At 45.9% G+C, this 20,953-nt stretch overlaps 2 protein-coding genes and 1 non-coding gene across 15 annotated transcripts in view; 1 reads left to right on the top strand and 2 right to left on the bottom strand.

Annotated features, from left to right (window-relative positions):
* Window positions 1-17,403, bottom strand: part of RUVBL1 (RuvB like AAA ATPase 1) — a 97,362-nt gene extending 79,959 nt beyond the window's left edge. Inside the window, exon 1 of the mRNA XM_077990644.1 lies at window positions 17,091-17,403. The gene's annotated coding sequence lies outside the window, so the exon portion shown is untranslated. The remainder of the gene's footprint in view (window positions 1-17,090) is intronic.
* Window positions 4,619-4,725, bottom strand: LOC114676511 (U6 spliceosomal RNA). Its single transcript, XR_003727582.1, has one exon. It is a non-coding gene; the product is annotated as a U6 spliceosomal RNA (small nuclear RNA).
* Window positions 17,376-20,953, top strand: part of EEFSEC (eukaryotic elongation factor, selenocysteine-tRNA specific) — a 253,633-nt gene continuing 250,055 nt past the window's right edge. For all 13 annotated transcript variants that reach the window (XR_013414307.1, XR_013414308.1, XR_013414309.1 and 10 more), the window contains exon 1: window positions 17,376-17,718. Coding sequence is in view for 10 of the 13 variants with exons in the window: in XM_077993686.1 (XP_077849812.1) it covers window positions 17,403-17,718 (316 nt within the window). In the remaining 3 variants the exon portion in view is untranslated. The remainder of the gene's footprint in view (window positions 17,719-20,953) is intronic.

Genomic DNA, 20,953 nt, shown 5'->3' with positions numbered 1-20,953 from the left:
AGGCTTCACTTCCACATCCCAGGCAGGAAAAATAAGGACAGAGAAAGAGCCATTGGCTAAATGCTGAAGATCCTGGCCAGCAAAGACTGTCCCCTCTAAGGGGCTTTCTAGGAAACCCAACCAGTGATGCCCACTTACATCTCACTGTCCAGAACTGGGTCACATACCCCTTGCTAATGGCAAAGCAGGATGGGAGTGTGAAAAGGCTTTTACCTGAGCACACCTCTTCCCAAAATCTAAATGGAGCTCTGTCAGAAAGGAAGAAAGAATAGTGGAGAATGAGGAGGCCACTGGCAAAGGCTGCTCCCTGGCTTCGGGGCTGTGCCTGGTCCCTGACTGTGGCTTCTCCAGCTCTCTCACTAATGTTTCCTGTGGCTCACCCTTGACCATTCAGCATTTCCCCACATTCTGACTTCGGCTCACTTCCTTTTTCATTCTAGGTACTTTCCCTGAGCCCAGGCACCTCCCAGCCCCTGCTTTCAGCTACCATCCCTCATCAGGGAATCCCAAACACACACATAACTTCTACCTGGACCCAACGCCTGAGCTATAGACACATTTGTCCATTCATTCAAAAATGTTTATGAAGTGCTTTCTATGAGCTGGACATTCCTCTAGGCCTCGAGGATACAGCAGGAAGCAACAGCCCTCACAGAGTTTACCTTCAAGTGAGGGAGAGGGTTTATTAACATGTAAGCAACTAAGCAGGTTGTTCTAACTGGTGACACCAGAAGACTCTGCAGCAGGATGCTGTGACAGAGGAGAGCGGGGATGGGAGGCTACTTCCAATAGGATAATCTCAAAGAGCTCTCTAAAGAGGAAACAAGAATAGTTGGTTTCCAGTCTGGGCAATAGGGTGATACCCCGTCTCTACAATTTTTTTTTTCTTAATGAGGCGGGTGTGGTGGTACGCACCTGTGGTCTCAGCTGTTGAGGAAGCTGAGGTGGGAAGCTGGCTTGAGTGCGGGAGGCGGAGGCTACAATGAGCCATGATCGTGCCGCTGCACTCCAGCCTGGGTGACAGAGCAAGACCCTGTCTCAAAACACAAAACAAAACAAAACCAAAAGAATAGTTGGTGCTGGCAAGGAGTGATTTTACAATTCCCACCTGAGGGGGCTAGATACTGTAACAAGAGCAACTGACATTTTGCAGATTCAGTGTGGAGTCATGTGTGGAAACCTAGGTGGCACCACCTTCCCATGTGATTCTAGAACATTTTGAAACCTACAGGGCCCGGTGCTCCAGTCAGTGGCTTGGTGCCCTATCCCTTGATCAGGCCTCAGCATTTCTCCCCCGGTAATTACTATATAATCACTCCCCACTTTCTTCAGGATTCTCTCCAGGGGAGGCCTTCCCTGGCCACATTTGCAATTGAAACTTCCTGCTTACCCAAACCAGCTTTTCCCCTTCCCCCGTCTTAGTTGTTCCCACAGCATTCATCACCACATAACATACACTATACATCTATTGCTTATTTGTTTATTGCCTGCCTTCCCTACCATAACTGGGTGTGTACCGAGGTAGGGATTCTTGTTTGTTCTTTTCACTGCGGAACCCCCGGTTTCCAGGCCTGTGTCGGGCACATATAAGATGCTCAGAAAATATTTGTTCAATGAGTAAATGGTCTACTCGCTTGGAGGCTCCACCCCTTCTCTCACCCTCCTCCCTCCTGGCCACCAGAGAGACCACCCCACTAGATCATTCCCCTGCTTAGCAACTTTCAACAACTCCCTGTGCTTTCAGAAGAGAGTGCAAATTCTCAACCCAGCACTGGGGATGGCCTGGCTCTCTATCACTCCAGCCTCATCTCCCACCCCTTTGACACCCTGCATTGCAGCCACATCACCCCATTCATAGGTCCTTGCCTATGTCTATTTTATTTTTCTCTGTCTTCCGGATCTCAGATGCAGAGAATTGAGTTCATCTTCCCTTCAGTTTCATGAGTCACTATCATTTTGGGTAAGTGGGCCAGTGGTAAGCTCTTTTTCTTTTTTTTGAGAAGGAGTCTTGCTCTGTCACGCAGGCTATAGTACAGTGGTGTGATCTCGGCTCACTGCAACTTCTGCCTCCTGGGTTCAAGCAATTCTCCTGCCTCAGCCTCCAGAGTAACTGGGATTATGGGCACACACCACCACACTCCGCTAATTTTTTTGTATTTTTAGTAGAGATGGGGTTTTACCATGTTGGCCAGGCTGGTCTCGAACTCCTGACCTCAAGTAATCTACCCGCTTCGGCCTCCCAAAGTGCTGGGATTACAGGCCTGAGCCACTATGCCCAGCCAGTAAGCTCTCTTGATTTATTTTATTTTAAATATTTCCCCTCTCCACCCCTAATCTCCGCTCTGATTTCATTTCCCCATGGAGGTGCCCACTCTAATACATTTGGTCCAGGTCCTGGGTGGCTTTCTATCCCTGGTAAATAAGTGGCATTCATTTATATAAACAAGTACATACATGACCTTGTACTACAGATCTCATTCTGTTTCTTACATTTTTCACCCAACACCGAGGGTGTGATGTATATGTATGGTGTGTGTGTGTGTGTGTGTGTGTGTGTATACAATCTCTCCATTTCTCATTGCTCCCCACCAGATTGGCAATCCCTGCTGTTGTCCAAGTCCCACCCTAAGCATCCACCACATCTGATTCTCCTCCCAGTGTTAGACCTTCCACTGCCTCTAACTCTCCGCAATTACAACAGAGTTGCAATGAACATCCTCATCCTTGTGTGCTAATAGACCTGAGAACAAAGCTCACTCAGGGTTGGGGCTGCTGGCTTTTAGATTATAGGCACACTGCCTGCAACTGCTCCCACATCCTCAGCAGCATTTGGACTTATCCACCTTTCTAATTATTGGTAAGCTAATGGGCATGCTTATTATTTCAGACCTAGGCTGCCTTCTGGGGTCAAATGGGATACAGATGATTTTGCTGACACCTTATAGGTGGTACAAAGTCATAAAAGTAACTAACATTGATTTATGTAGTGAGAACACTATTGCCTTTTTAGTTTTCTTTTAGTAAGTTTTAGTGTGCTGGAGTGTGCTTTTAATTCCTTCCTCATACCGTCATGTATCCCATAACAACATTTTGGTCAATGACAGGACACATATAGGACAGGGGTCCCATAAGATTATCATGGAGCATATATAAAAACCTGATATATGGAACTTGATATTAGCATTTCAGATCAAGTAGGGGAAATGATTGATATTCAATATTCAGTAAAGATGATGGGACACTTAGTTTTCCAGATTAAAAAAATGTACATGTACTAGTATATATACCATCTAGGTTTGTATAAGTATACTCTATGATGTTCATGCAATGACAAAATCACTTGAAGACACATTTCTCAAAGAGTATCCCTGGCATTAAGAGACGCATGACTGTACTTGCTAGACTTCCTTTTTATTAAAGATTCTTTGGAAAGGCTACTGTTGTTTTTATTGTATTTATTTTTGTGGTTTTTGACTATTTCTGGTAAGCAATAATGGTTTTCTATGTTTGGGGAAATACTTCACTAAGTAAAAAAAGCAGGTCAATTGAAAGAAAAATGATAATTAAGTCATAGGTGTTCCCTAGATAGCACAGAAATTCTGAAGATGGTTTTTCATATCACTGAGGTTGGGGAAATCTGACATAAACCAAGGTTCAGCTGGGAACAGACGGGTCTGTCCTGATGCTCCAGGTGGCCTGGTAGCCTTTAGCTCACAAAATGACCCAGGTTCAAATCCTGCTTTTTCTGAGCAAGTTACCTCTCATTTCCCTCTGCTGTAAAACGGCGATGACAACATTCACAGGATTATTAAGATAATTAAATGAGATCTTAACAAGGGACTCTAGCACTGGGAGGGGCATAACGCATGGTGTCAGCACCTTTGAGTGTGAAGACATGGACTTTTTTCTTTTCTTTTTTTTTTTTTTTTTGAGACGGAGTCTCGCTCTGTCACCCAGGCTGGAGTGCTGTGGCCGGATCTCAGCTCACTGCAAGCTCCGCCTCCCGGGTTCCCGCCATTCTCCTGCCTCAGCCTCCCGAGTAGCCGGGACTACAGGCGCCCGCCACCTCGCCCGGCTATTTTTTTTTTTTTTTTGTATTTTTTAGTAGAGACGGGGTTTCACCGTGTTAGCCAGGATGGTCTCGATCTCCTGACCTCGTGATCCGCCCGTCTCGGCCTCCCAAAGTGCTGGGATTACAGGCTTGAGCCACCGCGCCCGGCGACTTTTTTCTTTTCTTTTCTTTTCTTTTTTTTTTTTTTTGAGACGGAGTCTGCTCTGTCACCCAGGCTGGAGTGTAGTGGCATGATCTTGGCTCACGGCAACCTCCGCCTCCCCAGATCAGGCGATTCTCCTGCCTCAGCCTCCTGAGTGGCTGGGATTACAGGTACCCACCACGATGCCCAGCTAATTTTTTATTTTTAGTGGAGTCAGGGTTTCACCATATTGTCAGGCTGGTCTCGAACTCCTGACCTTAGGCAATCCACCCGCCTTGGCCTCCCAAAGTGCTGGGATTATAGGCATGAGCCCCCACGCCTGACTTTCTTTTCTTAATAGTTGCCTTCTCTCTGTGTGTCCTGTCCTTAGCAGTAGATTTTGTCATGCTTTTCCCCCTTCATGATTATGTTTTTAATTAATTTTTGTTTTGTGTGTCATCCTTGCCCAGGGGCCATGCTAACTGTCTCTGTCTCGTTCCAATTTTAGTATAGGTGCTGCTGAAGAGAGTACTTGCCATACTTTTTAAATGGAAATAGTACCCTTGGGCACTCACAGGAACTCCTTTGGAACCTAGAGATGGGAAGCTGGGCTGGGGACAGAGGTCGGGTTAGCAAGGGCAAAGCCCATGCCTCCCAGCATAAAGTCCTCTGCTGGGAGCAGTGCTTCCGTTTCAGCAGGCACGTCCCACTGCAATGGGTAAACCTGGCCACATCCGCTGACTCCCAGAGTCTGCCTGGGAACGTGGGCAGCCTGGGTCTCCCATGGGCCCTGTCTAGAGCACATGGTAGTGGGGTCAGAGGTCAGTCAGGGTAGCCTGGACAAATGCAGCCGGTCTGACAAGAGGGCAGGCATTGAGGTCTCTTCCGGTGAAGATCTTAACTGTCAAACTGTGGTCCTGGGTCTCGGATGTGGAATAAGCCTGGTAAAGACCCTGCAGAGCTCTGGTGAGGTGGGGTGGAATTAGGAGGAGCCATCCATTTAATCAATAAATACAAACATAGATTTGACACTCCAGTTAAATGTTTGTATTAGTTTCCTATTGCTACCACAACAGATTTAGTGGCTTAAAACAACACAAATCAATAATCTTACAGTTTTGGAGGCCAGAAGTCCAAAGTGGGTCTCGCCGGGCTAAAATGAACGTGTTGTTAGGGCCGCATTCCTTTCCGGGGATTCTGGGGGAGAATCCATTTTCTTATTTTCTCCAGGCTGCCCACATGCCTGGACTCAAGTCCCCTTTCCACCTTCAAAGCCAAAAATGGAATGGCCGGTTGAGTCTTTCTTATGGTGTCATCTTTCTGCTTCTGACCCTCCTGCCTCTCTCCTTTTTTTTTTTTTTTGAGACGGAGTCTCACTCTGTCACCCAGGCTGGAGTGTAGAGGGGCGATCTTGGCTCACTGCAAGCTCCACCTGCCGAGTTTAAGCAATTATCTCACGTCAACCTCCTGAGTAGTATCTGGCAGTATAGGCGCACGCCACCACACTCAGCTAATTTTTGTATTTTTATTAGAGACGGGGTTTTACCATGTTGGCCAGGCTGGTCTCGAACTCCTGACCTCAGGTGATCCACCCACCTCAGCCTCAGCCTCCCAAAGTTCTGGGATGACAGGCATGAGCCACAGCGCCCAGACCTTCCTGCCTCTTATAAGGTCTCTTCATGATAACATCAGGCCCACCCTGATACTCCAGAATCATCTCCTCATCTCAAGACCCTTATCGATTTTTTTTTTTTTTTGAGACAGAGTCTTGCTCTGTTGCCCAGGCTGGAGTTCAGTGGCACAATCGTGGCTCACCACAACCTCTGCTTCCTGGGTTCAAGCAATTCTCTTGCCTTAGCCTCTCGAGTAGCTGGGACTACAGGTGTGTGCCACCATGCCTGGTATTTTTAGTACAGACAGGGTTTTTAGTACAGACAGGGTTTCACTATGTTGATCAGGCTGGTCTCGAACTCCTGACCTTGTGATTCGCCCTTCTCGGCCTCCCAAAGTGCTGGGATTACAGGCGTGAGCCACCGTGCCCCGCCAAGACCCTTATCTTAATCACATCTGTGAAGACCCTTTGGCCATGGAAGGTAACATATTCACTGGCTCCAGGATGTGAACATCTTTGGGAGACCACTATTCTGCCATGGCCTGGCTCCTCTCCTGAGATCCCATCATAGCCCAGGCCTGCATGCTCCAGATTTCAGTCCAGTGGCAAAGAGTACACTTTTGTATTGCTTGCCCTGGGAAATACGCCGGGGTTGGCTGTGACTAGGCCAACTTGGGTCGTTAGGCTCACTAACAATCCAGTCACTGCAGCCAGCGGGATGGACCATGCTGCTTGGTTAGTACTAAGTCTCAGGTTCATCCCTGGAACTGAGATTGGGGTCAGCCCCCTAATGACCTGGAAGAAAGGAGGGGAGAAGTTTCCAAGGAGAATTAAGGAGGTCTTACAAAAGAAGAGGGAGTAGGTGCTGACCACTACCAACCACAATGATCTTGTGAAACACTGTGATGCCCATTTTGCAGGTGGAAGAGATGGTGAAGTCACACATGAGGTCCAGCCATGATTTGAACCCGCGTGGAGGAGTTCTTGCCGCTATATCAGGCCTCCTTGACCCCCAGCTAAATGTGGCATTGGCAGATCTGATTAATGCTGGAATGTTATGTAGCTCAGCTGACCTGGGTGGCAGCCTCCTTAGAGGTTGGCATGGGACCTACTGAGGAAGGCACATGGTTAACACAATTACTGGCGAGGTAGATACCCTCAGAGAAAAGGGAAATTTCCATTTCACTCCTGAAAGACTCTTTAAAGCCAAAACTCAAATCAAAGAGCAAAGTATAATAACTTCCTCTGGGCAAATTTATAATTAATCCTGGATTAATTGGCCTTAATGAAGTTGAATTAATTACTAGCTGTTTGTAAAGAACTTTGAACTACCTTAGTACAAAATGGCATTAAAGAAACAGAAAGGAACCAGCATCGCATTAACATGAAGAACAAATCCCAAATAATCGCAGTTCTGCAGGCTGTTTCCCGTCACTAATTTTCCCAGGGACTGTGTCCAGCCTGTGGAACTGTAGGGGGCCCAGGGAGTCTTTTGCAGAGGAGGATGTCTTCGTGGGCTAGAGGTTTGGGGGTGAGTGCATTCAAGAAGCAGATGTGGGGTTTTGCGTGTGCCAGGCCCAGAGCTATCAAAGATGTGCAAGGTGAGGCCCTTGCTCTCTAGGCATGCTCAGCTACCAGGAAGGGGAAGAGCTCTGGAGTACCTGCCTGGTGTAAAGCAAACTTGGCTTAGTGGGAGGGAGGTAGGACAGAAACAAAGTACACTATAGGAGGCGTGAAGCAACCTGCATTTTGCTGGGAATAGCTCTCCATTTCCTGTAGGGGATCCCCTGGCTCCTCCTTATCCCCGTTCTTGGGGTGGGCTTATGACCCACACCTGGCTAGGCAAAGCACTGGATTTCTCTCTTGGTGCAGGGGCACATGACTTCATCAGGGTCAAGGAGACTTGATTTGGGGACTTTGTGGTGCTGCTGACAGCTACTTTGTCATTGTGAGGGGGGAGCCTGTCTGGGAATGGAGACAACTCAGAGGAAGGAGGAACGGAGAGAAAGAGACAAAGTCAGTGTCCTCATGTTGTCATCTGAGCCCCTGGATGAAGCAAGCTCTTCCCCCAGACTTTTTAGCTAGGTTTATTTATTTAAATTCACAAACACTGATATAGCACTTATTAATATACCAGGAATTGCTCTGAGTGCTATAGACATACCAATTCATATAATCATCACTACCCTGTGAGTTAGGAAGTATTATGCCCCTTTTGACAAATGAAGAAACTGAGGCACAAAGCAGTTTTGTAATGTGCCCAAGGCTCCACAATTTCCAGCTGGTGGGAGCAGGACTGGACACAAGCAGTGTCTGTGCTTTTCACTATACCATGGGCCAGCATGTTCCCTTTTTTGCTTAAGTCAGTTTCACTGTGACTTTCTGTCATTTGTCCTCAAAAAGCATGACTGTGCAGAACATGACATGGAGGCAACCAGTCCAGTCCCTGGAGGTTCAAGGAAGCTTCCAGAGGGCGTGCCAGTCCAAGGAAGTAGACCGCGGGCGAGTGTTGGGGTGGGGTGGATGAGCACGGTGTGTGTGCAGGATTGCACAGGTTCAAGGTCACCAGGCACAGGGAGAGAAACAGAGAGGAGCATGGCGGGGTGGGCTGGGCTGGGGTGAGGAGTCAGTCTGTCCACAGGGGACAGTGATAAAGCATTTGTAACTCTTCCCTTGGGGATACAAACTAAGGAAACTTAGTCCCACTGGTGCCTTTAGGACATTTTTTAAAATTTTGAAAAATGTATTTCTTGAATAGGTAATACTTTCACATGAGTTAAAATTCAAAAAATGCCAATGTGTTTCAAGTAAAATGTCTTCCCGTCTTCCCTCCAGCCCACCTATTCCCCTCCCTGGAGATAACATTTATTGAGCACCACCTATATGCACTGTGCTAAACCCAGGGGGAGACAGATAATGAGGAATGAACATAATAAGGAAATAAACCATACACGTATGTTCAAAGGTGATATGCGCAAAGGAAAAACTGGAGCAGGATAAGTGGGATCAGGAGTAGGGAGGGGACTGTACTTTTAGAGAGGCTGTCCAGGGCAGGGCTCATGCAGGACATGACAGTTGAACTTGGAGGAGGTGAGGGGTGAGCTGTTTAGAGGTTTGGGAGAAAAATGCTCTGGTCCTTGCTTGGGGGTTTTGAGTAACAGCAAGGGGGCTACTCCCTTGCTGTTAGTGTGGCTGGAGCCAGAAGAAAACAGGAGATGAGTTCAGGAAGGTAGCATGGTGTGTGTATGTGTGCGTGTGTGTGTCTCTGTGCATGAGCGTGTGTCTGTGTGTGTGCATGTGCATGTGTGCGTGCGTGTGTGTCTCTGTGCTTATGCATGGTCCCATTTGCCTGCTGCTGCGCACACGTGTGTGTGTGCGTCTGTGTATCTCTGTGCGTGTGCATGGGTGTGTGCATGTGCGTCTATGTGTCTCTACGTGTGTGCATGGCCTCATTTGCCTGCCGCTGTGTGCATATGTGTGTGCGTGCATGTGTGCATGTGTGTCTCGTGTGTGTGCATGTGTGTGCGCATGCATCTCTGTGTGTGTGCACGCATGTATGTCTCTGTGCGTGTGCATGGCCTCATTTGCCTGCCGCTGTGCGCACGTGTGTCCATACATCTGTGTGTCTCTGTGCATCTGCACGTGTGTGTCCGTGTGTCTGTGTGCCTGCATCTGTGTGTGTGCGCGCACGTGTGTGTGTGTGTCTCTGTGCGTGTGCATGGCCCCATTTGCCTGCCACTGTGCTGCTGTAAGGACTGTGGCTCTTCCTCCAAGTGAGATGAAGAGACAAAGGCTCACTCCAGCTTCTGTAAGCAGAACAGGCTGTAGGAGAACAAGAGCAGATGCAGGGAGTCCTAGTAAAAGAACAGCTTCAGTAAATTAAAACCACGATGAGATACCACAACACACCTATTGGAAAGGACAACATTACAATTGCTATTGAGACAAGGTTTTGCTCTGTTGCCCAGGCTGGGGTGGTGGCACGATCATGGCTCACTGCAGCCTTGACCTCCTGGGGTCAGGAGATCTGTGCACCTCAGCCTCTCAAGTAGCTGAGACCACAGGCATGTGCCACCATGCCCGGCTAATTTTTGTATTTTTTGTAGAGATGGAGCCCTACTGTGTTTCCCAGGCTGGTCTCCAACTCCTGGGCTCAAATGATCTTCCCACCTTGGCCTCCCAAAGTGCTGCAATTACAGGCATGAGCCACCACATCCTACAAGAAAAGCTAAAATTAAAAACAAAAAAGCCTAGGTAACATAGCGAGACTCCATCTTTACAAAAAATTTTAAAAATTGGCTGGGCTACCCAGGAGGCTGGGATGGGAGGACGGTTTGAGCCCAGGAGTTTGAGACTGCAGTGAGCTATGATTGTGCCACTGCACTCCAGCCTGGGCGACAGAGTGAGACCCCATCTCTAAAACAAAAACAAGACACTCAACAATACCAACTACAATTGATGATGCTGAGCAATTGAAACTCTTATACATTGCTGCAGGAATGTAAAATGATATAGCCACTCTGGAAAACAGTTTAGCAGTTTCTTATAAAGTTAAAACCCACTAGCCATATGACCTAACAATCTCACTTTTAGTATTTACCCGAGTAAAACTTATGTTCACATAGAAACTTATACATGAGTCTTTAGAACAGCTATATAATAGCCAAAACCTAGAAACAACCCAAATGGCCTTCAAGAGGTGACTGGGCAACCAAATGATGATGCATCCATACAATGTAATACTACACAGTGATAAAAAGGATCACACACTGCAGTCACACACAACAACATGGATAAATCTCAAATGCATTATGCTAAGTGAAAGAAGCTGGACTCCAAAGGTAACCTACTGTATGCTTCCACTTATATAATGTTCTGGAAAAAGCAAAGCTTGTACAGACAGAGAACATAGATAAGTAGCTGCCAGAGGTTAAAGGAGTAGGAGGGGTTGATCACAAAGGTTTTTTTTTCTTTCTTTCCTTCTTTTTTTTTTTTGAGGGTTATAAGTCTGTTTTGTATCTTGATTGTGATGGTGATTACCTGATTTTATGCATTGGCCAAAGCTCATAGAGCCATACACCAACAAGGGTGAATTTTACTGCTGCGGTAATCCAGGTAAGAGATGATGGCTTAGATGAAGTGCTGATGGTAGAGATGTTCAGAGGGGGTTGGATTCTAAGGGCAAACCAACATAATTTTTCAGTGAATTGGATGTGGAGTATGAAAGAAAGAGAGGAGTCAAGAACTGAGCCACAGTTTGCTGCTTAAACAATTGGGAGGATGCGGTTCTCATTCACTGTGATGGGAGTGGAGTGGAGTGGAGTGGAGTGGAGGGTAAAACCAGAAATTCTGACCTTGACATGTAAGTTTGAGATGCCTATTACACATTCAGGTTGTATATGTGAGCCTGCAATTAGGAGGGGGAGGCTCCTAGCTGTAGCCTCACACACAGAACCTGAATTTGGGAGTCAATGGCTTGTAATGCCAAGAGACATAGACATCACCAGGGAGTAAATATATAGAGAGAAAATTGGAGGGCTGAGCCCTGGGACCTTCTTGTGTCTGCTGTTATCCATATCTTATGTATCCTTGTAGGGCTATTCTATACTTGTACAAGCACATATATAGAGAGAGTGCATTTTTCATAAATGCAAACATGCTATACACACTAGTGTGCACCCTATTTTTTCTGTCACCAATATATCTTAGAGATTGTTCCCAAGTAGTATACAAACAGCTTCTTTGTTCTTTTCAAAGTCTGTATCATATTCCACAGTATAGACAGACCACCATCTCTCTTTTTCTATTTACAGTTTTTTTATCATGGGAAACTTTGAACATATCAAAAATGTAGACAGAATAATGAACTCCCAAGACCCATTACCCAACGATGAGCAACTCAGGGCCAGTCTAGACTGCCATACACTCCTCTTCTTTTAAATTATGATTTTTGGTAGCTTTGTGTCCTGATATAATTTCTTTCTTTTTTTTTTTTTTTTGAGACAGAGCAAGACTCTGTCGCCTAGGCTGGAGTGCAGTGGTGCGATCTCGGCTCACTGCAACCTCTGCCTCCTGGTTCAAGCGATTCTCGTGCCTCAGCCTCCTGAGTAGTTGGGATTACAGGCAAGCACCACCACGTCTGGCTAATTTTTGTGTTTTTAGTAGAGAGAGGGTTTTGCCATGTTGGCCAGGCTGGTCCCGAACTTCTGGTCTCAAATGATCTGCCCGCCTTGGCCTCTCAAAGTGCTGGGATTACAGATGTAAGCCACTATGCCTGGTCTTTGTCTTCATATAATTTCAAACTTACCATAATTATTCTTTTTAAGGACATTTACTTTGTTTATAATATTTGGCTACTACATACAATATAGAAAAGAAATACTTGGTACTAGAACATGCCTTTTCATGAAGACTACTCTCCTTGGGGCCCAAGAGGACAAGAGGCTGGGGCCTTAAATGCTTCCAGAGTAACTGTCTGGAAGAAGGAGTGAGTCTTAATGGTTTGTCTCAAGAGCATTCTGTTTCTGAGACTCTTGGGCCAGCCACACAACCAGAGCCCTCACAGGGAGGGAGACTTGGGTGATGTTGCAACACCAATCTCAGCATTGGTGAGATCCTGTTTTCTGGGGAAGTCTGGCTTTGGCCTCCGGCCAGCTTTCCAGAGCTTCTGCCTTTGATGCTTCAGAAGGCCACACCACCAGACTAAACCATACTCTGAAAGACATTTTCAGGATATGCTTAGCATGCAGCTTCTTCTCTTCAGCCCCACCTCGCCACATGCCACCTGGCTCCGGTTGCTGCTGTCTCTGAGCCTACTGTTTCCTCTGTGCAGCACGTTTTTTCATAAATTTCCCTAGGTTCTGTGCAGCCTGGCCCTTCTCCTGCATCTTTGTCAGCTCAAATGCCTCTCCCTTAATGAGCATCCTCCTCCCTTGCACCAGTAACTCTCAGCAATGCTGCCTTGTCTCTCCCAAAACACTTCATCGTTATTTGCCTTATTCATCCATCATTGTATCCCTCCAAAATATCATGTCTGCCACACAGCAGGTGTTCAATCAATATTTGTTAGAAGATTTGTATTAGTCAGGATTCTCTAGAGGGACAGAACGAATGGAATATATACGGAATATATATATGTGTGTGTGTGTGTGTGCATGTGTGTGTGTATATATACACACATATATATATCCTAAGCCCAGGCTACAGACTCTCAGGGTGAGAATTTCTGAGTCAGAGATAATGTTGTCCTCTTCCATCTTGGAATAAACATATATATATTCCATTATACATATACATAATGAGCGGCTCTCTATAAATTATATATATAATGAGTGGCTCTCTATTTTTTAAACATATATATATAACATATATATAGTTAGCAGCTCTGTGCTTCTTAGCCATGGACATGTGGAATATATATACACATATTCCATTAGTTCTGTCCCTCTAGAGAATCCCATATATATATATACACACACACACACACACATATATATATATATATATGTGGGAGTTTATTAAATATTGGCTCACATGATCACAATGTCCCACAATAGGCCATCTGCAGGCTGAGGAGCAAGGAGAGCCAGTCCGAGTTCCAAAACTGAAGAACTTGGAGTCTGATGTTCAAGAGCAGGAAGCATCCAGCACAGGAGAAAGATGAAGTCTGGGAGGCTAGGTCAGTCTCTCTTTTCACATTTTCTGCCTGCTTATATTCTAGCTGCGATGGCAGCTGATTAGATTGCGCCCCCCCAGATTAAGGGTGGGTCTTAATCTGGTCTTTCCCAGGCCACTGACTCAAATGTTAATCTCTTTTGGCAACCCCTCACAGACACACCCAGGATCAATACTTTGTATCCTTCAGCCTGATCAAGTTGACACTCAGTATTAACCATCACAAGACTGAATAATGAAAAATGAAAAAATGAAGGTCTATAGCTAGAAATTTAGAGATCGTCCCAGCGTCCTCCTTCTCCCCCATTGCGCATCCAATTAGTCACAAAATCTTGTCACTGAAAAATCTTTATGAGACTCTAGCCTCTTACCTGAAGCTCCTGAGACCAAGTGTTTCTCAGAATTCGGAATTTTTCAGATTTCTGAGAGGCAATACAGAGGATAAACTATATACCATATGACTCCCTCAGTGGAGTATGGGCAGCACATCGCAGTCAAACATCTGCAGTGAAATATGAGCATGCTTGTGAAAAGCAGTTACATAGCTACAGCTAGCCTCCTCTCAGTTCAGGTCATGGTTTACTGACAAAAAGTTCCAGAAAACTTGCTGTTTTCAGAGCTTTTTAGATTTTAGAAATACTGTGGATAAGAGATTGTAGGACAGAAACTTCTTTTTTTTTTTTAGTTTAGAGGATTGTTTCATTCTTTCTCAATATTTTATTATATTATGAAAATGTTCAAAAGTATAGCAATGTTTAAATAATTTTACATGGATCACCCATACATCCATCACATGAATTCTGCCAATAACATTTGTTTATCATGCATATGGCCATCGAGCCATCCCTCTAGCTACCCATCAGTTCATCTAGGTTTTCAGATGCATTTTAAAGTAAGGTACAGAACCAGTACACTCCCCTGAACACTCTAGTACATGTACTGTCAACTAGAGTTCAATATTTGTTAATAGTTTTTTCTTTTCATATAAATTTTCCATACGGTAAAGTGCACAAATCTTAAGTGTATATTCACTAAACCCAAACCTCTGTCAAGATATAGACCATACCCATACCCCAGAAAAGGCCTTTAAGCCCTTTTCCAGTCAACCGCCACCAATCCCTTACCCCTCAGAAGCACCCTCTAGTCTTGTTCAGATTAGTTTTGCCCTGGGACAGTAACTTTGAAGTCTCCTCTTCAATTCCATTCTTATCACTTCCCTTCCCTGCCATGTTCAGTGCCCCTATCCCATGCTATCACACCCCTTCCGACTTTTGCTAGGCAGCTCCCTCTGCTTCTGCACTTTATTCCAGTTTAGATTAGGTGTCACTACCTTTAAGAAGTGTCTTGACCACATCCCCCATGCCCACAGCTCACTCCCACTCAAAACCTGCACTTCTCTGCCTTGTAAATACCAGATTATTATATCGACTGTCCCCCTCCCATTTTCATATTCGACTGTGGGCATCTCGAGAGTAGAAACTGCATCTCCCAAGGCTTAGCATTGTCCCACATTTCAACCAATACTTCAGAGGTCAATGTATGAAGTTCACTATTGAGTCTGTGAGAACAATACATTAAAGGGTTAAAACACAAACTTTTTTTCTTTCTTTTTTTTTTTTTTTTTTTGAGATGGAGTTTTGCTCATCTCCCAGGCTGGAGTGCAGTAGTGCAATCTTGGCTCACTGCAACCTCCACCCTCCGGGTTCAAGCCATGTTCCTGCCTCAGCCTCCTGAGTAGCTGGGATTACAGGTGCCTGCCACCACTCCAGGCTAATTTTTGTATTTTTAGTAGAGACAGAGTTTCGCCATGTTGGCCAGGATGGTCTCGAACTCCTGACCTCAAGTGATCTGCCTGCCTCAGCCTCCCAAAGTGCTGGGATTACAGGCATGAACCATCACACTCAGCCAAACCTTTTTTCTTTTCATTACCATTTCAGGATTCTGTTTAAAACAGAGGTAAGAAATGAGGTTTATTTGAAGCCAGGCCCTCTACAAAATCTTTTGTTAGTTGAAATGTTTCTCAGAGGTACATAAAGCCTCTAAAGCTCTTATTACCTATTTACTAACCCTCCCTTTTAAATATGTTTACTGCTTTTACTACTAGATTTTTAAAATGGAAGACGTATTTTTACTGTTCCCTATTTGCAAGATGGAAAAATGGAAACAAAGTTTCTGTTCTCTTCTTGTAAGGACACTAATACCATCACAAGGATCCACTCTCATGATCTCATCTAACCTCCCAAAGGTCCCATCTCCAAATACCATCACACTGCGGGTCAGGGTGCCAACATATGAATTTGAGAGGGACACAATTCAGTCTATGACATGGACTCTGTTCCTAGTGCAGAGTGGTGGAACGAAGGAGGCAGTTACTGTAAGCATGAATACATCAGCACATGGCCTGGCTCATCACACAGGGCAAAAGTAAGATTCAGTGACTTTGTGCTCCACCGCCACAGTGTTACAGAAACACTCTCTTCTCCAGAAAAATGGAAGGATGAGGCAACGTTGGGCTACCATTCCTGCCTGGTATCATTGGCTGAGGCTGAGCAGTGGCTTCCCTCTTTGCACAGGAAAACGGTTCTCCAGTTCTCCCAGGTCCCCACCACTCCCTGTCATCTTAGACTTTGTTAACTTCTCTTCTTTGATTTACCCACCACCTGGCCAGAGCAGAGACTTAGGTTTGTGACCTCTGGTTGGTGACTGTGGCTGACAACCTTTTTTGTGGTTCTAGACGCTTCATAATCTAGTGAGAGTTGTGGACCCTCTCTCTAGCAAGAGCATATCACAACACATTCATTGTGTGTTCAATTTAGAGGTTTGTGGCCTCTCCTATGCCCAGGCTACAGACTCTTGGGGTGGGAATTTCTGAGTCAGAGATAATGTTGTCCTCTTCCATCTTCAAATGTTGTCCTCTTGCATCTTCAAATAGTCTTTTCCCATGGTTGGCTCCTTTCAACACTGGAGTTTCAACTCAAACAGCAACTCCGAGATATCTTCCCTGACCCATAGCTGTCCATCCTCCCTCTCCCGCTCTTTTTTATCTCAGCTTTTATTTTCCCTAGGGAACTTCTCGCTCTCTGAAATGGTCTGGTTCAGGCTTTATTGTTTGACTTAGCCCTCACCCCCTAGAATGTAATGTTAGCAGGCACTGTAGCCCAGCAGTACCCATCAGGCACTTGGTAAGAGCTTGCTGCAATGCATGAATGATTGGAAGCGTGTCCGGAGTTGGTTTCTTCCAGTGGGTTCATAGTCTCGCTGACTTCAAGAATGGAGCCGTGGACCTTCGCCATGAGTGTTACAGCTCTTAAAGATGGCACGGACCCAAAGAGTGAGCAGCAGCAAGATTTACTGTGAAGAGCAAAATGCTTCCACGGTGTGGAAGGGGATCCTAGAGTGTTGCCACTGCTGGTGGGAGTGGCCAGTTTTTATTCCCTTATTTGTACACGCCCATGTTCCATTTTTGTCCTATCAGAGTGCCCTTTTTTCAATCCTCCCTTTGATTGGCTACTTTTAGGATCCTGCTGATTGGTGCGTTTTACAGAGTGTTGATTGGTGCATTTTACAATCCTCCTGCTAGCTACAGAAAAGTTCTCTAAGTCTCCACTTACCCAGGAAGTCCAATGGCTTCACTTCTCAGAAGGATCCCTCCATCTCGGGCTCTTGGAGGCTTCAGGCAGCAGAAGCTATGTGAGAGAGCAACCTTGCCTGCGGTGACCTCCCCGTTCCTAGACCATCCACCCGGGGCACCACACCTGGCGGTGCCCGTGAGCCTCGGGAGGGCGGACGCTTCAGGGACGGAACGGGTGTGCACGGCGCGCCGGTTGCGGGGGGGGCAACTTAACGGGCCGGACCGCGGCGACTACCGAGGGAGGTGAGGGGCGGGCCGGGCGGGTGTCCGAGGCGGCTGCGGCGGCGGCAGCATGGCAGGGCGGCGAGTTAACGTGAACGTGGGCGTGCTGGGCCACATCGACAGCGGCAAGACGGCGCTGGCGCGGGCGCTAAGCACCACAGCCTCCACTGCCGCCTTTGACAAGCAGCCGCAGAGCCGCGAGCGCGGCATCACGCTAGACCTGGGCTTCTCCTGCTTCTCGGTGCCGCTGCCCGCGCGCCTGCGGTCGTCTTTGCCCGAGTTCCAGGCAGCGCCCGAGGCCGAGCCCGAGGCCGGCGAGCCACTGCTTCAGGTCACGCTGGTCGACTGCCCCGGGCACGCCTCCCTCATCCGGACCATCATCGGCGGTGAGCGCGGGCCGGGGCGGGAGCCGGGCTCAGGGACGCGGGCGGAGCGGCCGGGCTCCGTGTCCGAATTCTCTCGAGCCTATGCCGGGAAGGGAAATCGCCCCACCTCATTGGTGGGGCCCCTGAGGCCCCAAGAGGCGGACGTGACTTGCCCAGGGCCCCGCAGCAAGCGAGCGGAGGCTTTGAGATTCGAACTCAAGGCCAGCTGATATGGAAGCTTTTCCCATCCAGCACTACCGAGCTGCAAGGTGCTTTCCTTAAAAAAAAAAAAAAAAATTCAAAAAATTCCTACCAAATGTGTTTATCATACATGGTCAAGTAAAGAAAACTCAAAATTAAGAAAACTCAAAAGCTACAAAAAGGGTATGCATACAAAGGCTGTCTCCATTCACCTGTCCTTTGATCTCCTGATTACCATTCCTAGAGCCAACCGCTGCTACCAGTTTTTGTATATCATTTCGGAAAGGCTCCATGTCAATACAAGCATATCTCTGTATATGTATAAATCCCTCTTTCCGTCTTTCTTTTAGACACGATTTCACTCAACACTGTGTCTGGAGAGTGCCCCATATCTGTACACATAAAGCTACGTCATTCTTTTTAAAGCTCACATAGGATTCCATTGCACATTTGTACCAACATTTTCTTTTTCTTTTTTCTTTTTTTTTTTTTTTTTGGAGACAGTCTCATTCTGTCGCCCAGCCTGGAGTGCAGTGGCACGATTTCGGCTCACTGCAACTTCTGCCTCCTGGGTTCAAGCGATTCTCCTGCCTCAGCCTCCTGAGTAGCTGGGATTACACGTGCGCGCCACCACGCCCGGCTAATTTTTTTGTATTTTTAGTAGAGACGGGTTTCACAATGATGGTCAGGTTGGTCAGATGGACTCCTGACTTCATGATTCGTCCACCTTGGCCTCCCAAAGTGCTGGGATTACGGGCATGAGCCACCACGCCCGGCCTGTACCAACATTTTCTAAACTAATCTTTTAATGATGGACGTTTATGTTGTTTCCAGTATTTGCAAACCATGTTGCAGTGAATATTCTAGAACAGAAGTCTTTGGTATGTTCGTATATATGTAGGGTAATAGAACTAACTGGCTGGGGCAAGGGGCATGTGTGTTTTTGGTCGTGGTGGGTACTGCCAAAATGCCCTACAAAGAGGTACCCTTAATTTTTAATTATGCATGTAATACATGAATATATGCCACTTGTGAAGAAATAGAATATCACAAATAAGGCAAACATTCCCTTACCCACTCCTCTGTCCTAAATTCTGCACCCCTTCCATCTCTGCAAATGAAAAGACTACTATTTTTTTTTTTTTTTTTTTCTGAGATGGAATCTCGCTCTATTACCAGGCTGGAGTGCAGTGGTGTGATGTCGGCTCACTGCAACCTCTGCTTCTCAGGTTCAAGCGATTCTCCTTCCTCAGCCTCCCGAGTAGCTGAAACTACAGGTGTGTGCCACCATGCCTGGCTAGTTTTTGTATTTTTAGTAGAGATGGGGTTTCACCATGTTGGCCAGGATGGTCTTGATCTCGACCTTGTGATGCACCTGTCTTGGCCTCCCAAGTGTTGGGATTACAGGCATGAGCCACTGCACCTGGCTGAAAAGACCATTATTAGACCTTTGTGGATGATTTTTCCAAGCCCATTAACTCCACTTAAATATATGGATAGAATTTTAAACATATTTTTAGAAAAAAAGATACGATAATATAAACACGTGGTATAAAAGGGTATATAGCTAAAGAAGTATACTTTTTACTGCTGACCCCAGTGCCCGATTACCTTTCTATTCCCATTTCCTTGTGTTTCCTTCCAGCAATATTCTGTATGCTACACATGGGAATATGTATCGGGCAGGTGGTAATTGGCTTGGTGGCAGATGGCCTCATTGGTCACTGGGCATTCTGGGTCCCAGCTATAATGATGAGCTTATTAAGTATAGTACTTCATCTTTGTTACCTCCCAACTGTTTCATGTTACAGGCAGTCTGAGATCATTTCCCCATTTTACAGTAGAGGAAATAGAAGTTTGAAGAAGTAAAGGGACTTGCCCAGGGTCACAGTATCTAAAGTCTTCTCCTCAATCCATGTTTCGGTCAGGTGAATATTAAGGGGCACACGATTCTCTACCCATTCCTCCCCATCCCCTTATAACTGAATTCTGTTTGGTCACATCAAAATACATTTTAGGACATGGACTCTGAGCCAGTCCAGACTGGAGGTGGAAGGCAGAGGTTAAAAAATGAGACGGCAAGTTTTTAGTGTTTTCTAGTAAATAGGGTAGATGAGTGGTGAAGAACATACTTTTGGAGTCAGACAAAACTGGGCTTGAAGCCTAGCTTTCTTCCTTAGCTGTATGACCTTTGAACCTAATTCTGGACCTTGCTTCAACTGGAAGATAGTGGTAACCACACAACTATTTATTGGCTTGACTTTTCTTGTGTATTTGCTACTTACCAGGCAAACCCTGCAAGGAGCGTGGTGGTTACCATTTAATAGTTGAGAAAATTGGGACTTAGGGAGGCAGCTGGTTAGTGAAACAGTCCAGGTCTGCCTGACTCCAAAGCTGGAGTACTTTGCATGCTTCCCCAGGTTACCCTATAGTTTCCCCATCCCCTTCCAACATACGTGCATACCTCATGTTATTGTGCTTCACTTGATTGTACTTTGCAGATAGTCCAACAGCATGTGCTCACTTTGTGTCTCTATGCCACGTTTGGGTTATTTTTAACAATATTTCAAACTTTTCATCAAATATTAAGCACCAAACATTTCACTTGATTTCAAATACATGTTATCTGTTAATGGTGATCTGGGATCAGTGATCTTTGATGTTACTATTATAATTTTGAAGTGCGACAAACAATGCTTATGTAAGGCAGCAAACCTAATAAATGTTGTGTGTGTTCTGACTGCTCTACCTCCTGGCTTTTCCCCTGTCTGTCTCTCTCTCCTCAGGCCTCCCTATTCCCTGAGACACAACAATATTAAAATTCATCCAGTTAATAGCCTTTATGTGTTCAAGGGAAAGGAAGAGTTGCAAGTCTCTCACTTTAAATAAAAAGTTAGAAGTGATTTAAGCTTAGTGACGAACGCAATGTTGAAGGCTGAGATAGGCTGAAAGCAAGGCCTGTTACACCAAACAGCCAAGTTTGGATGCAAAAGAAAGGTTCCTGAAGGAAATTAAAAGTGCTACTGTAGTGAACACACAGATGATAAGAAAGCAA

Source organism: Macaca mulatta, chromosome 2 (assembly GCF_049350105.2).
Source record: "Macaca mulatta isolate MMU2019108-1 chromosome 2, T2T-MMU8v2.0, whole genome shotgun sequence".
Classification (NCBI taxonomy): domain Eukaryota; kingdom Metazoa; phylum Chordata; class Mammalia; order Primates; family Cercopithecidae; genus Macaca; species Macaca mulatta.
This window is presented reverse-complemented; position numbering and strand designations above follow the sequence as displayed.